The sequence below is a fragment of the Antechinus flavipes genome, chromosome 6 (genome assembly GCF_016432865.1).
Source record: "Antechinus flavipes isolate AdamAnt ecotype Samford, QLD, Australia chromosome 6, AdamAnt_v2, whole genome shotgun sequence".
NCBI classification, from domain to species: Eukaryota; Metazoa; Chordata; class Mammalia; order Dasyuromorphia; family Dasyuridae; genus Antechinus; species Antechinus flavipes.
The window spans coordinates 97,021,500-97,036,037 of record NC_067403.1 but is presented as its reverse complement, the minus strand read 5'-3'; the positions used below and the strand labels follow the sequence as shown (position 1 = coordinate 97,036,037).

Sequence of the window (14,538 nt, the reverse complement as noted above, 5' to 3'; positions counted from 1 at the left end):
AAGAACTGCTTTTAATTAGGCAATAGCTTAAGCATTCCAGGATAAAAGTCTGTGCCCAGGTCTAGGATGCTTTACCACAGTAAAGACAGTTAGGGCTATCAGATGCCTCATAATTATAAGCAGAACATTCCAAAAAGGAGAATGCATAGGAATGTTAAAAAGTAGAACAGACTTAAATACACTTGAATTAACATGTGTATAAAGAGAAGGAATTCCAATTCAAACATATGTAATCCTTGTGTTTATTTCACTTTTTTGCTTTATTTACATTTCTTTGAAGTTACTGCTATAAACATTTCCTGTCTCCAAAGCTTTCCCTTCTGCTTTAAGTGCTGAAAGTTGTGTTTTTTTTTAAATAAATGGTGACACATTTTTTTTAAATTTATTTTTTCTTCTTTTTTTTTATTTAGACCAAAAATGCTGATAGTGAAGAGAAGGCCTGATGTGGAGACTCCCTATGCAATGAAGATTGAAAATAGTTATCAACCTAATAGCATCAACTGGAATAATGCAAGGTTAAGATAATATGGAATATGTCATAGTCAACACTTGAACCCAGACCTTTCGAACTCCAAGTCCTAGCTAGCTAATTTTTGCAATCCTGTTACCTCTCAGCGTTTTTTCAAATTAGGAGGGGTTTTTAAAATATCTATCTACAACATTTTTTAACAATAAGCACAAATTCACTATTTTTAAAAGGTTATACTAATAACTCTGCAAGTGAAAAATGTATACATACTTTTATATGCTAACATAAGCAATTATGCATAGAATCATGACCAAAAGCAGAAATCCCTTGCCCTATGTAAAGACTTCCTAGGTCCCCAAAGAAATGATTACTCATGAACATCTGAAATCCATTCTATAGGTCATAAAGGCTTTCATTGAACAATTAAATGTTTTGTCTTTGTCAAAGACAAAGTTTTGTACTATCTCCATTTTAGAAAAAAATTATTAACTTGTCAATAACCATTACTCTATATTATGATTGACTATTATTGGCAGAAACAGCTAGTTGATATAGTGAATAAAGTGCAGAGTCTGGAGCCAGGGAAACTCATTTTCATGAGTTCAAATCCAGACTCATGTACTTATTAGCTGTGTGACCCTGGGCAAGTCACTTAATGCTATTTGCCTCCGTTTCTTTGTCTACAAAATGAATTGGAAGAAATGGAAGTACCTTTGCCAAGAAAACCTCAAATAGAATCATGAAGGGAGATACAACTGAAAATGACTGAACAACTGCAACAAAATTCTATGATTGATAAGTGTTAAAATGTCAGTTTTGTTTTCTTTTTAATGTCTTCTTCCTATTCTAAGCCTCATAGTCCCTACTATTAAAGATGAATTCCACAAAATATCAACTCCACAAAGCTTTTGTGGTTTGGCTAATAACCAAAAGATTCTTCCACCCTGTCTGTACATGTTTATTATTCCCTAACATCACCTATAGAATCTTTGATTCCAAGAGGTGGAAGAAGTAGCAGATACAATCTATTTTAACCAACCCAAATAAAAATTCTTCCTAAAATATTCTTGAAGTTGTCATCCAGTCATTCTTTGAGCACTTCCAGTAATGGAGAGACAATTACCTTATGATTATTATAGACTTTTGTCTTGTTCTAATTGTTTGGGAGTTTTTCTTTTCATAAAGCTGAAATCTGCTTTGCAATTTCTATCTATCAATATTAGCTTTGCCTTCTGAGGCCCAGAAAAAATAAACTTAACCTCTCTTACACATAAAAATTTTTCAAATATTCTCTTCCTTTCTCTTTTTCTTTTTCTCTTCCCCCTCTATATACAAAGTAGCTACATACTTGTTCTTGTTTTTGTTTTTTTCCAGGAAGAGCCTTAGCAATGAAGGCAATAAGAAAAATCTTTGAGCAGAAGGTAGTGACTGAATTACATCACACAAGAAGAATACCTGAGGCAGAGGTAGGGAAGTAATACATCCCCTCCCCATGTCTCTGCCCCAAAGTATAAGCTCCTTGTGGACAGGGATTGGCTTTTCATTTTAATTTTTCTTTAATCTTACACACAGAAGCTATTTAATAAAAGAATAATGAATTAGATTACTCTTGTTTTCCCTCACTTTTGCCTTGGTTTCCTAGTTTCTGGAACTTTGATCTCTCTCTCTCTCTCTCTCTCTCTCTCTCTCTCTCTCTCTCTCTCTCTCTCTATCTTATCTATGTACAATATATAAATATTATATAAGCTATATATAATTACAGACCATAAACTAATTTTCTATTTCTTCTTTGACTCCAACTTCCAACCTTCCTCCTCCTTTTACATGCTTCAATATTGCAAAATTGGCCTTCTCTGTGTTCCTCACACATAAGGCATCTCCCATCTTCATGCCTTTCTCCTTCTTGTCCTCTATTCCTGAAATGCTATTTCTCCACTTCTGATTAATGAAGTTCCTGTTCTCTATGGTGTAACTCAGTCCTTACCTTTTGAGCAAAGTTTTTTTTGATGGCTCTAATTTCTATCTCTCTTCCCAAACCCCTCCCCCCAAAACCATCATATTTAACTACTTTGTGTGTACTATTTATTAAACATACATAAATAAATTATACATGATCAATCAATACATATTAAGAATCTCCTATATACTGGGCACTATGCTAACCATTGGGGTACAAAAAGAAGTAAAAGACATTAATGATCTTACAATGTAATGGGGAAGATAATATGCAAAAAGATATACAAAGCAAAATATTTACAAGAGAAATAGGAAGTAATTAAGAGAAAGAAGACACTAGAATTAAAAATGTTTGGGGAAGGATTCCAGTAAAAGAAAGGATTTCAGGACTTAAAAGAAGCTAGGAAGCTATATTAACTTACTATTTACCTTACACAGTTTGATATCTACTATATATACTTGTACTGCATATACTTGTCTATATCTATTCTATTACAATTATAACTCATTGTGAATAGGGATTGTTTCATTCTGTTTTATTTACTATTATCTCTACGGTCTTGTGGTGTCAGGCAAATAGTATCCATTTAATCCAAAACTTCTTAAACTGTGGGTCACAATTCCATATGGGGTTTTGTAACTGAATGTAGGAGTCACAAAATTGGTTAACAGTTAAAGATTTCATGTGCCCCCAAATTAATTCAACATTAAACACGAGGTATTTGATGAATCTGAGGTGTTTGTCAGTGCTTGCCCATGTCGCATTGCACAATTTCACTGCAGCTTTGGTTCTGAACATACACCATGCACACTTTGCACTATGCATGCACGAATATTGCCAGAAACATCTCGGCTCAGATCCCAGACGGGATCACATAAAAATTTGTTGAGCAAAAAAGCATAATGAATGGGAAAAGTTTAAGAAGCTCTGAAGTAATCTGAAGTAATCATGCTTCTTAATGGGCTTCATTCCTCTTCAAGCTTCATTGATGACTCATGTCCACAAACTTTGTCTAAAACGCCATATAAACCTTTACCCTGGAAGCTCACTCCATCCTAAACTACTTCTTAAAATATTCTCTTTATCTTCTGCCCCTGTGGCATTTCCCTCTGATTGGCTGGTTCTTCCTAGGACTTCCAATTTCAGACCATGACCCAGACCGACCCAACATTCATTTCAAAAGACTTTCTCTTTCCCACCATTCCAGAATTGGGTATCTTCACCACTCCCACCCAACTTTTCAACTCTCAAGGGGGGCTGCCTGATGTTAACAAAAGAAAGGACAGAGCTGGGGTAGCTCATCATGGAGAGAGCTGACTTGGAGAATGTGGTACATAGAAGATAGCTGATTTATATACCTAATCCATGGCTGCTGCCCTAAGCAGAAAGTGTTTCTTAGGATCTATCTTTGGAGATTTCTTACATGTTTGGTTCTCAATTCCATAATAGTTTAACAAAGACAAATAAAACATTAGGTATTTTTAAGATACAATCTAGCATTTTATTTAGAATTGAAATTGAGAAACAGACATAGATTATATATATAATTATTTTCTCCCATTAGAATGGAAGCTTTTTGAGGGCAAGGATTGTCTTTCTTTGAGTTTGAATTTCCATTAAAGTGCCTGACATATAGTAAACATTTAATAAGTGCTTATTCACTGGATGACTGGCTGTTGATTTACAGTCTTGATTCACTTAAGTTGACAAAAGCTATTCTACATTCCTCAAGTCCCCAGATATCACTTTGACCTCCTAACTAATAGATATTTGGCTCATTCCTTCCTCACTTAAAAAAATGCTCATTCATTGGTTTTCTGGCACTGGCACTGAACTTAGGTTCAGATCTCTTTTGGTACTGGTTTGTTGTGACTTGCATGACTATTGTCAATTATTTCCTGACAAGACTTGTTTATGGTAATGATGATTTGGTGGTAGTGGATGCTGAGCCAGCAAAATATTATTTTCTACTTTAAGAAATTTTTGTTTAATTCCAAACAATAAAGAAATGGGATTTAAAAAAATTAACAGAAGATAGTTTCCTCATTGTAATAGCAGGTTCTGAGGGGAAAAAAGAATAATTATTTAATAGTGTCCTCAAGCAGCCTTGTGGAACAGGATTACGCATTTGTGAAGGGAAACCATTGTCAGTTCTTAAAACATTCCTATTCAAGCAGCACAGATAAAATAAACTCGCTTTAATCTTCTTGAAGAATTCTGCAACAGGAAGAGAAAAAAAAAACACTTTTCAACTTTCAGTGTTACATTTTATAGACAATTCTTTACCACTGATTTAATGGATAAGCACTTATACTTCTTCCCTGATTTAATAAGGGTGCTCTTAAATGCCACAATTTGTGTTCTGAGTAGGCGTGTTGCTAAAGTCATCTGAAAGGCCTTACCTCAAATGCCTGAAAGGTTAACCCAACATTGTAGTTCTCTGAAGCTATTATTTTCCACACACATTCTTTCATGGGTCTGTAGTCATCAGGATAATTAGGAGACTGGATCTGGCCTTCATTTTTATGGATCTCACCACCACAGATTGCTGATAAAAGCAAAGAATTCAATCTTAGTAATGTTAACTGCTGAAAAGTCATTTTCACTTATGTATACAAAGTGATATTTTGGAAAAGTTCCTGGAGATAAGCAAATATCGAAGAAAAGAAGAAGAAGAAGAAGAAGGAGAAGGAGGAGAAGGAGAAGGAGAAGAAGAAGGTAATTAATAATTCTCTAATATTTAGCCCTTCCTAAATGGTCCAATCTATCCTTCCAGGTTTATTAACCACTACTTGCTTTCATGCACTCTCCAGTTTGGCCAGATTTGGTCTTCTTGCTATTCTTCAGACAGGGCCTATTATTTCTCCTCTCTGTGCCTTTGGATATCCTGTTCCCAATGCTGGGAATGCATTCTTTCCTCCTCTCCTTTTAGAATCACTAGCTTTCTTCAAAATTAAACTAAAGCTCTATCTCATATATGAATCATTTCTTGATCCCTCAGCTGCTATAAAGATTACATCTGTCCTGTTGCTACCTAAAAAAATAACTTTGGGTGAGTTATGGACTGTGTGGGAAGATTATATATAAATATATGTGTATATAAACATACACACATATATACACACACGTCAAAAAAAAAAAAAACCTTGGATGAGTTATAGATGTGTATGTGGAAAGATTTTATATATATATATGTGTGTGTGTGTGTGTGTGTGTGTGTGTGTGTGTATGTATGTATATATACATATACACATATATACACACACATAAACATATATATACCGATATACACACAGACATAAATATGTGAATATATACATACACAAGACACACATATACATATATATGTTGGTATGTGTACAGATATATATTTTTTATATACTTATATGTATTCATGAATTTTCTCTCAATAGAATGCATGTTCCTTGAAGACAGGCATTGTTTCAAATATGTGTTTATATTTCCAGTCACATAATTTCATTGGTATAGATCCAAAGTTGTTAAACTTCTCCCTTAGTAAGCTATGAACAGTCCACAAATCTCCCAGGATAGATAGAAATGAGATCACTATGTAATTGAGATTTAACAGAACAACCAAAAATACTGTGCAACAAAAATAATGTTAATTTTTGTTTTTGAAAGTTAATATGCAGCCAGCAAGGGATCTGTTTCTATTGAATTTCATACCATTGGTGTAGAAAATTCAAAAAGAAAGGTCCTTAAACCAATGAAAATCAACAATTCTTCGGCAACTTATAGTATTACAGACTTCCCCAAGGCACTGAACAGTTGAGAGAACTGCCCAGTGTCATAATACCGAAAAGCAGGATTTAAACCCAAATCTCCAGATCTTAAGACCAGCTGTGCTTCTACCAATCATACTACAATGTCTCTCTAGCTATCCTGCTCTTAAACATTTTAAAAATATATTTGTGACTTGGGAGGAAGCAATTGAGGGTAAAGGAATATTTTATAAATTTATTATCCAAGAATACTTTTTGCTAATCTGTGAACTCTCCTTCATCCTGTACTGACCCCAGAAACAGGACAGATGTAATCTTTATAGCAAACACTGAGTCTGGCAAGAAACTTATGGTCATTTGATAAACATCTGTAGACTATAACCAAGTAATTCACTCCTCAACAGCTAATCTTTAAAACAAAAGCCTCAGCTTACATAAAAGTTTTAAGAGAAAAAAAAGTAATCTGCTAACTCTCTTATGAATTACCTAAACTACTGTGCTAGCAAAAGCAAAACCAGATTCATTTTAAATAGAAAAGGAAGGTATTTATTCTTCCCTTGGCAAGAGAAAAACTCTGTTTCAAAGCCAGGAAATGTAGTACCAGTTTATTGTTTCAAAAAAGTATAGAACAAAGCATTTCATAAACTCTCCATTATTTAAACAAAGCATCAAGACACATCCAGGATCCTTCCCCCCACCCAAACCCCCCGTATTTCCTACAAGAGATAGAAGGTTTCACTAAAGAAATCGGCAAACAGGCTCAAATGAGACTGAAAGAAAATAGCAATTTCCTTATATTTTGCTAACACTGTAAAGGAATTCTAATGTGTGAGAACTAAAATAAATGCCATTTCAAAAGTGCTATGTCATTTGGAAAAATTTTTTCCAGATTATTTCATATTCATTTATAAGGTCACTGATATTAGAAATAGTCATCCTCGCATTTCCTCATTCTCATTATTTAAGATTTTTGAATCTTTTTTGTAGTTATTTTTTATACTAATCTCGTTGTGGGAAACTTCTTGATTTCAAATGATAGTAATAGATGCTCTGCTAGTACAATGGACAACACACACACACACACACACACACACACACACAGAAATATATTTCTTGTTAGCAGGTTCATGCAGAGGATGAAGTCATCTTTAAGACTCAGTATGACTTGCCTTCATAAACAGCTGCAAAACCTTTTCCTACCCAATTACTGCTGCTTCGAAACTCAATCCACATCCTGCTGTCAGTAGATGTTAGGACTTCTGGCAATTTATCACCACAGAACCTGCCTAAAAGAAACAAAAGTCAACGGGGATTTTTGAATGTTATCTTCTGCTCTAAGAGAGTTCAACTTTTTCTCATCATACTTCACTCTCTAAACGGATTCACTTTCTAAACATGTCTCTAATCATGTCTATATTCTGATAGTTAAAATAAAAAAGAATTCTATATATTATATAGGCAAATCATTTTTAATGTCACTCAAGGTCCTAGACACATTTTCTTACCATAAGCCAAAAATTAAACAACTTAAAATCAGTTTTTAGAATTTCATTTTCCTCTAAAGACCTGAATCAGATTTTACCAAGAAAAATCAAGAAAAATATCTTATTATTGGTGTATATGGGGAATGAGCAGGGAGGAAAGGGAGAGAGAAGACTAGCAAATTACTTCTCTGGATAGGTAATTGCTAAGTTCCCTAATAATGTAATAATCTCTTTGGGAAAAGTAGGTTACTTCTTCTGGTAATCATTTTACTCTCAGAATGAGGTTTTCCTTATCCTGATTTACCTTATAATTCAATATTCAGTTCTGTTCTTTATTTTATTAAAGTTTTTTAATAGTCATATTAATTTTTTATATCTGTTGTTTTCCCCAAAAGTGGTGTCACTTTCACATGGCAATATTAAACAAAACTCAATCACACAGAAAATAAATGAATTGAAAGCAGCCGGGGAATATAGTGGATAGACTGCTTACCTCAAAGTCAGGCAGATGTGTGTTCAAATATGACTTATCACATACTATCTGTCTGACCATCTAAGTTGCAGAGCAGGTGCTGATTTGCATTGGTTGAGTTAAATTCCTAAGCCAATGTAAATCACAAGTCTAGATCTCCTCCCCCAAATAAAAATAAAATAAATTTGGGCATGGGCAATTGAGCAAAGTGTCTTTCATTAAAAAAAGTAAAGCAAGAACTCTTAAAATTCTTTCCACACAGTAGCAGCAAACAAACTCATTATTGCTCTCACCCCTAAATTGAACAGGAGACAACTGTAAGACAGCATATTTCATGCAAGTCAGTAGTGTGGTCTGTGGCCTAAAAGCTGGCAACAAACAGGCTTTCATTTGGGCCAAACTAGGACAACAATATATGGCACAGTTTGGAAATGTTTGATCCCAATCTCCAATAACTCAGGGAAATACGAAACTGAAAATATTAATATTGGAGATAATGCATTTAACCCAGTAAATTCACTAATGAAACTTGTGCCTCACATTACTGAACTGTTAAAGAAACTACCTTAATTCTCTCATCAAAACGATGATAAAACACACATACATACATGCACATACACACAGAACTTTTTCAAGAAATAGTTACTGTTAACTACAAGAGTTGTGGAGCTCTTGTCACTTGACACAAGCTTCTGATTTATAATGTATTCCTCCTCTAAGAGAAAAATCTGTTTAAATGTATTTCCTGAGCATGTGTATTTAATATTAAGAACAAGGGGCTATTGACACAAAATACAAATTTCATTTCTTAAAATGAGATATTATATCAATTCATTTTAGTCAGGACAGGAACTAATGGTAGCCAACTCAATTAAGAGAGAATCTCTTACCTAGCAGAGGTGATTTTCTCCAATATCCATCTCTGACTTCAATGTAATCATACCAGCACAAACTACTCTTGTATAGGTCCATTGTAGTAAAATTTAAGACAATCTGCAAAATGAAATGGGAACTGTATTCATTCCTTGGTTGAATATTTAAATGAAAAGAACTTTTTTGCCTTAAGTAACTGATGAATTTGGCTAAAAGAGATTCATCAAGAATGCTTTTTGATGGGGTTAGCATGTTGGTAACATATTAGTAATGATGCTTGACAATGAATGTTACAACCTTTGTTTTTTAAGGTAGGACCTTTTGCCTTTCTTCTGATAGTAAAGTGAAATGCTAATTTCAAATGAATTGGTTTTGGATATACCTGAACTCCCTCCCATTTACTTTAAGAAATGGCTAAACAAGTGCCTAAAAAGCCATTCAGAAGCAAGAGTAAAATCTGGATTTCTAGAATTCTACTATCAGGAAATACCACTCTGAAATCAAGATGAAAAGTTGTGCAATAGTATTTGTGCACTATCTGTGGCAAAAGTCCTTTCAGGTTATAGACATACCCTCTGATTCAGATCCGACTGCATCCTTTACATCTATAACCCTAGCATTAAATTCACAAGGTACCATTAACTCAATAACCAGTATAAAGAAGATACTTATTTGCTGTCCCAACAGACACAGGCTTAACTTTCAGACTCATTTATTTTTTGCATTGACTCACTCCAAAGTTAGTTTTTAAACCATTTGAGTTGCTATAATTAAGCCATGATATTGTAGACTGGTCATGGTTAATTTTATTAAATCATTTTTTGAAATAGTACACATTTTCATAATTAGAGGCATTCAAATCATTCAATTTGAAATTTTTTTTTCAATTATTACACTGTTCTTGATCCTTTCTGCTAGATGCCTTACAAGGACATTTAACCAAAGCAAGAAAATGCTGAAAATAAAACTTTTCACAATAATTTACGATATTCAAAAAGAAATTCTTTTTATTTGCTAGAAATGATAAATAGCAAGGCCCTTTCCGAGGACTTAAAATTTGCCAATGTGAAGGAAGAACTTTAATCACCATATCATAAAAGCATTTTCTACTCAATACTATCAAAAAGTTTTCTTTCCATAAAATTTTCAATTGAAATATCCACATACTTAGTTTTGCTATCTATAAGCTATGGTGCTATAGTCTTTTAAAATTATACATGATTTATTGATAAGGATATATGAATTGTTTTACTCTGTCTGAATGAAGTACAGAATATGGTAAAGAATTTCATAGGCAGCAAAATTCAAGTAACTAGCAAGAGGAACTAGAGGTCTTCCCTAAAAGTGATAAATTTTAATTCATAAGTATCACTAAGACTAGTGCAAAAGCATCAATGAAAAGAATATGGTTCTCAATGAATACATTGTATTTAAAAAAAACTATGACATCTAAAAATAGGAATAGGAAGCAGTAGATACTAAGAAAATAAAGTCATATAATGAAATTCAAGAACTAAAGAGAGGGAATGTGATAAAATATTGAATTAAAAACAACAGGAAGAGAAAAGAAATTACTTTATTCCAGGAATACAGCATGGAAAGTATAGAAAGAAAACTAAAAGAAGAAAAAAAAAAAAAAAAAGAAATAGATGGAGTTAGAGGAGGTTGAGAAACATCCCAAGCAAACTTAAAGAGTCAATCATGACCTTGAAGTCTTAGCATCCTATGTTCAAATTCTAAATCTGACACATACTATGTTTATCATTAATCAAAGATTAACGATTAAATAAATCATTTAATCTTCAAAATTCTAATTAATTCTCTAGGTTACAGAGAATGTGTTAACCTGCAATGATAGGAGTTTCTTTACCTTGAAGGTCCCAATACCAATAAAAACAGAGATCTAATCTCTATCCTCAAATAAAAAGTTGTACATTGAGATTTTTTTTTTTAAAAAAGGCAACTTTGCTAAGTACAAAATGGAGTCGAACGTAATTAGAAAACCATCTGTTGAAAAATAAATGTTCAATATGAATGAATAATATGAGTTTGGCTAATTTAAGAGTCAAAAAGCCTAAGTGGTTGAATTAAGAGGTAAAGGTTTTAGAAATAAGATGACATTCTCACTCTATTTCATCATGCTCAGATCACATTTTGTACTTCAAGTCTGAGGTTTGAAGGAGAACAAACAAAATGGTGAAGGGCTTCAAGCCAATGTCCAATGAAGATTATTTGAAGGACCTGGAGAAAAGGACCTGATAGGATTGTCAGGAGGGGCAAAAGACAATACATTAGGTGAGTAAGAAGAAAGTGGAATATAGAAATGTTCAATGATTTTTAAGGATTAGAAGGACTGTCATATGGAAGAGTGTGGAAAAATGTTGCAGTGGATAGAGTGCCAGAAAACTTGAGTCCAAATTGTGCCTCAGACATTTTGTAGCTGTGTGACCCTGGGCAAGTCACTTTGATGAAGTTCTAGTGACAGTGCAGAGAGTTGTGGGAATCCCCTTCTGGTTGGCACAGGTCCTTTGTGAAAGAATTCACAAACCTGAAAGGTTTAAGTGGCAAAAAGGTTCATTTATTATAGGATGAGAAGTCAGCTTTGCTAGAAGACTGACTTCCTCAGTGGCAGAGAAATTAAAAAAAAAAAATTTCATTGAGAAGAGAATGTCTTCATAGCGGATAAGAGTCATGGCAGGCAGCTATGCCCTACTCCAGAGATCTGAAAGGATCAGGAGTTTAGAAATATCCTTTATAGAAATCTGAGGCTCGGGTTTCAGGTTGAAAAGAAAGTCAATGTCCCCCTCCCCCAGGTCTAGATACTCATCTTGGAATTTCAGTCACTCAATATCAGGTCCAGATTTCCCAACAGAATTTGAATGGAGATCCAGCTATCAATGGGGGTGAGGTGATTTGCCTTAAAAAGGCCCAGTCTAAGAAATATGTTCTCTCATAGACTCTATGGAGCCTGAGAGACCAGAATCTCCCTTCTTTTACAGATCAAAAGGGGACACAATTTCAGAGTGATAATTTTACAGATCAAAAGGGGAAAGTTTTTTTTTTTTTTTTGTTTTTTTTTTTAACAGTTTACCCGCATCAACTTAATTTCTATCTACTTCAGTTTCCACGTCTGTAAAATGCGGATAATAATAGGTCTTAACTCCCAAGAGTTTTTAAAATCAAATAAGATGAAGTCTGTAAAGTATTTTGTGAATTTTAAATTGATACTATTGAATGATGAATTATATCTGTTCTATTTGGCTGCTGCAAAAGCAAATTAGAGAGGGAGTAGATTTCTCCTCGGTGGAAGTCTCCAAGTACAGTCTGGATGAGTGTTCATCTGATATGTTTCAACGACCATTTTGCAGGGTGATACAAAATGCTCAGTTCCCTTCCAACTCTGAAACTTTATGATTTACACAAAGCTCAATAACCTGCAGACCCAATGACAAAAAGTCATTCTTGAGTACTAACTGACCACATGAACTTTGTTACTGATAGTATGAGCCTCTTATTGCTACCCATTTATCTAGATGGTTCAGTGACCTGGAGTTAGGAAGATCTGAGTTCAAATTCATGACCAAGGGCAGACCATTTAATTTCTACTTCCCTCAGTTTACTCAACTGTGAAATGGGGATAGGATCTACCTCCTAGAATTATTGCAAAAATTAAAAGAGATAATATTTGTAATGTTATGCCACAGTTCTCTTTTATTGTCCTGACTCAGTTTCCCTAATTATCCCGACTCAATCCTGCCTTGGTTTCCCTGCTTTTCAGTTCTGTAAAATCTCTCCTCCCTCTCTATCAGAATACTTGATAAGGATAAAAGATCTTATGTTTTAGAATATCAGAATGCCTCTCCCCATCCCAAGCTATTAGAATATCAGATACCATCTTATCAGGAAGCCTCTCCCGATGTGTGGGGTGCCTCCCTCTGATTATGTCATACCCCTCTCCAAAGGCTCACCCTACCCTGTCAGACCGCCCCTGCCTCAATCTACCCCCTGCTTCCAAGCCACGTGTATGTGTATGGCCCTGGGACCAAACCATGGATCCTTTTGATCCCAGTATATCTCTCCATTCAATAAACTATTAAATACTCTCTAATCTCTATCTTGCTCAATTTCTTCTGCATTACAGTAAAGCATTTAGCAAAGTGACTAGCACATCATAGATGGTTAATAAATCCTGTTTCCTTCTGTTCTTGCTTGTTGTCATCTCTACGCTGCAACATTAGCAATGTTTTTAATAAATAAATTTCTCCACTGACGATGACATAGAAATTAAGGAAGAAAAGTCTACAAAACAGTAGGCTGATGAAAAGGAGAAGTGAAGGAATACTAAAGTCAGCACCTCTCTGTTTCTAAGACAGTACTAAGATGACCTAACAGGGATAAAAACATGAGGACAGTTTGTTATTTACAGATCAAATTTTTTAAATGACAGATTTTTGTAAGGTGCTATCTTAGAAAATGAAATTACTTATCTTTTTTCAGTTTCTTGTTTATATGAAATTTTCCCCACTTTATCCCTCTGAACCATGAATCTGATTTTGAACATTAGAAAACTAAGCATTTTACAAAACATTCGGTGGGAAAGTATCCACAAGGGTTCCTTGTCTTTATTTCAACAAAACTTGTTATTTTTCTAATCCAGGATGCCTAACAATTCATCTTTCATGCAATCTCAATTTAGAAACACTCATAAGAAAAGAGTGGTCCCTAAACTTCTTTCCCCACTGTAGGCACTTTGCTACATACCCCTAGAGACTCTATGAATGCAATGCATTATCAAATTATTCATGGGCTTTAAAATGAGAACCATTTCTGGTGTGTTTTGCTTGATTTACATGGATTAAGATATGTTGAAAGGGAAGAGCATTGCTTCTGTGCAGTAACTTAAATTTCACACTGCAACTATATCTCTGACTAGTCACTATAATACCAGCTGTAAGACTTTATCAAAACTAAGCCAGAATGCTGAAAGAAGCATTAATTCCAAATTCTCTTCCTGGGACACATCACCATTTTTGTGGACTGAAATTCTTGTTTTTCTTTCTCAAAAGAAGTAAAATGTGAATTCTCTCCTATCTCTTCTCTATCATATAGACTAAAATCAAGTAAGCATCACTTATTTTTGTCTTTGGCATTCATCAGACACGAAAATTATGTAATGGGACTAATTTAAGGGAATAATTTAAACTTAATTTCTTTAAAGGGCAAATAAAAGGGGGGGGGTGAATTTAATCCTAATGAGAAAAGGTTTCCATCTTGTTTTTTTTCCTTTCTATTTTAAATGTCATTCCTGCATGACAAACAAAATTGGCCTGATTTTAATACAATAAAATTATTTTTTAAATTAAATAAACCTTCTTAAGTCAAAACAATGCATTAGTTTCAAAAAAAATAATCTTCTTGTTTCACTAATGATGCTAACTAAATTTATACTTGAATTACAAATCAAAATTACTGGAAACATATTAGTTATGCTAATGATGCAGCATATTGTATACAAATAATAGTTTATTAAAGGTACATTT

At 33.9% G+C, this 14,538-nt stretch overlaps 1 protein-coding gene across 1 annotated transcript in view; it reads right to left on the bottom strand.

The window, feature by feature from the left end:
* LOC127541412 (tolloid-like protein 1) overlaps positions 1–5,026 on the bottom strand; it is a 74,136-nt gene extending 69,110 nt beyond the window's left edge. The window contains exon 1 of the mRNA XM_051966692.1: positions 4,829–5,026. Coding sequence (XP_051822652.1) covers positions 4,829–5,026 — 198 coding nt within the window. The remainder of the gene's footprint in view (positions 1–4,828) is intronic.
* Positions 5,027–14,538: the final 9,512 nt, after the last annotated feature.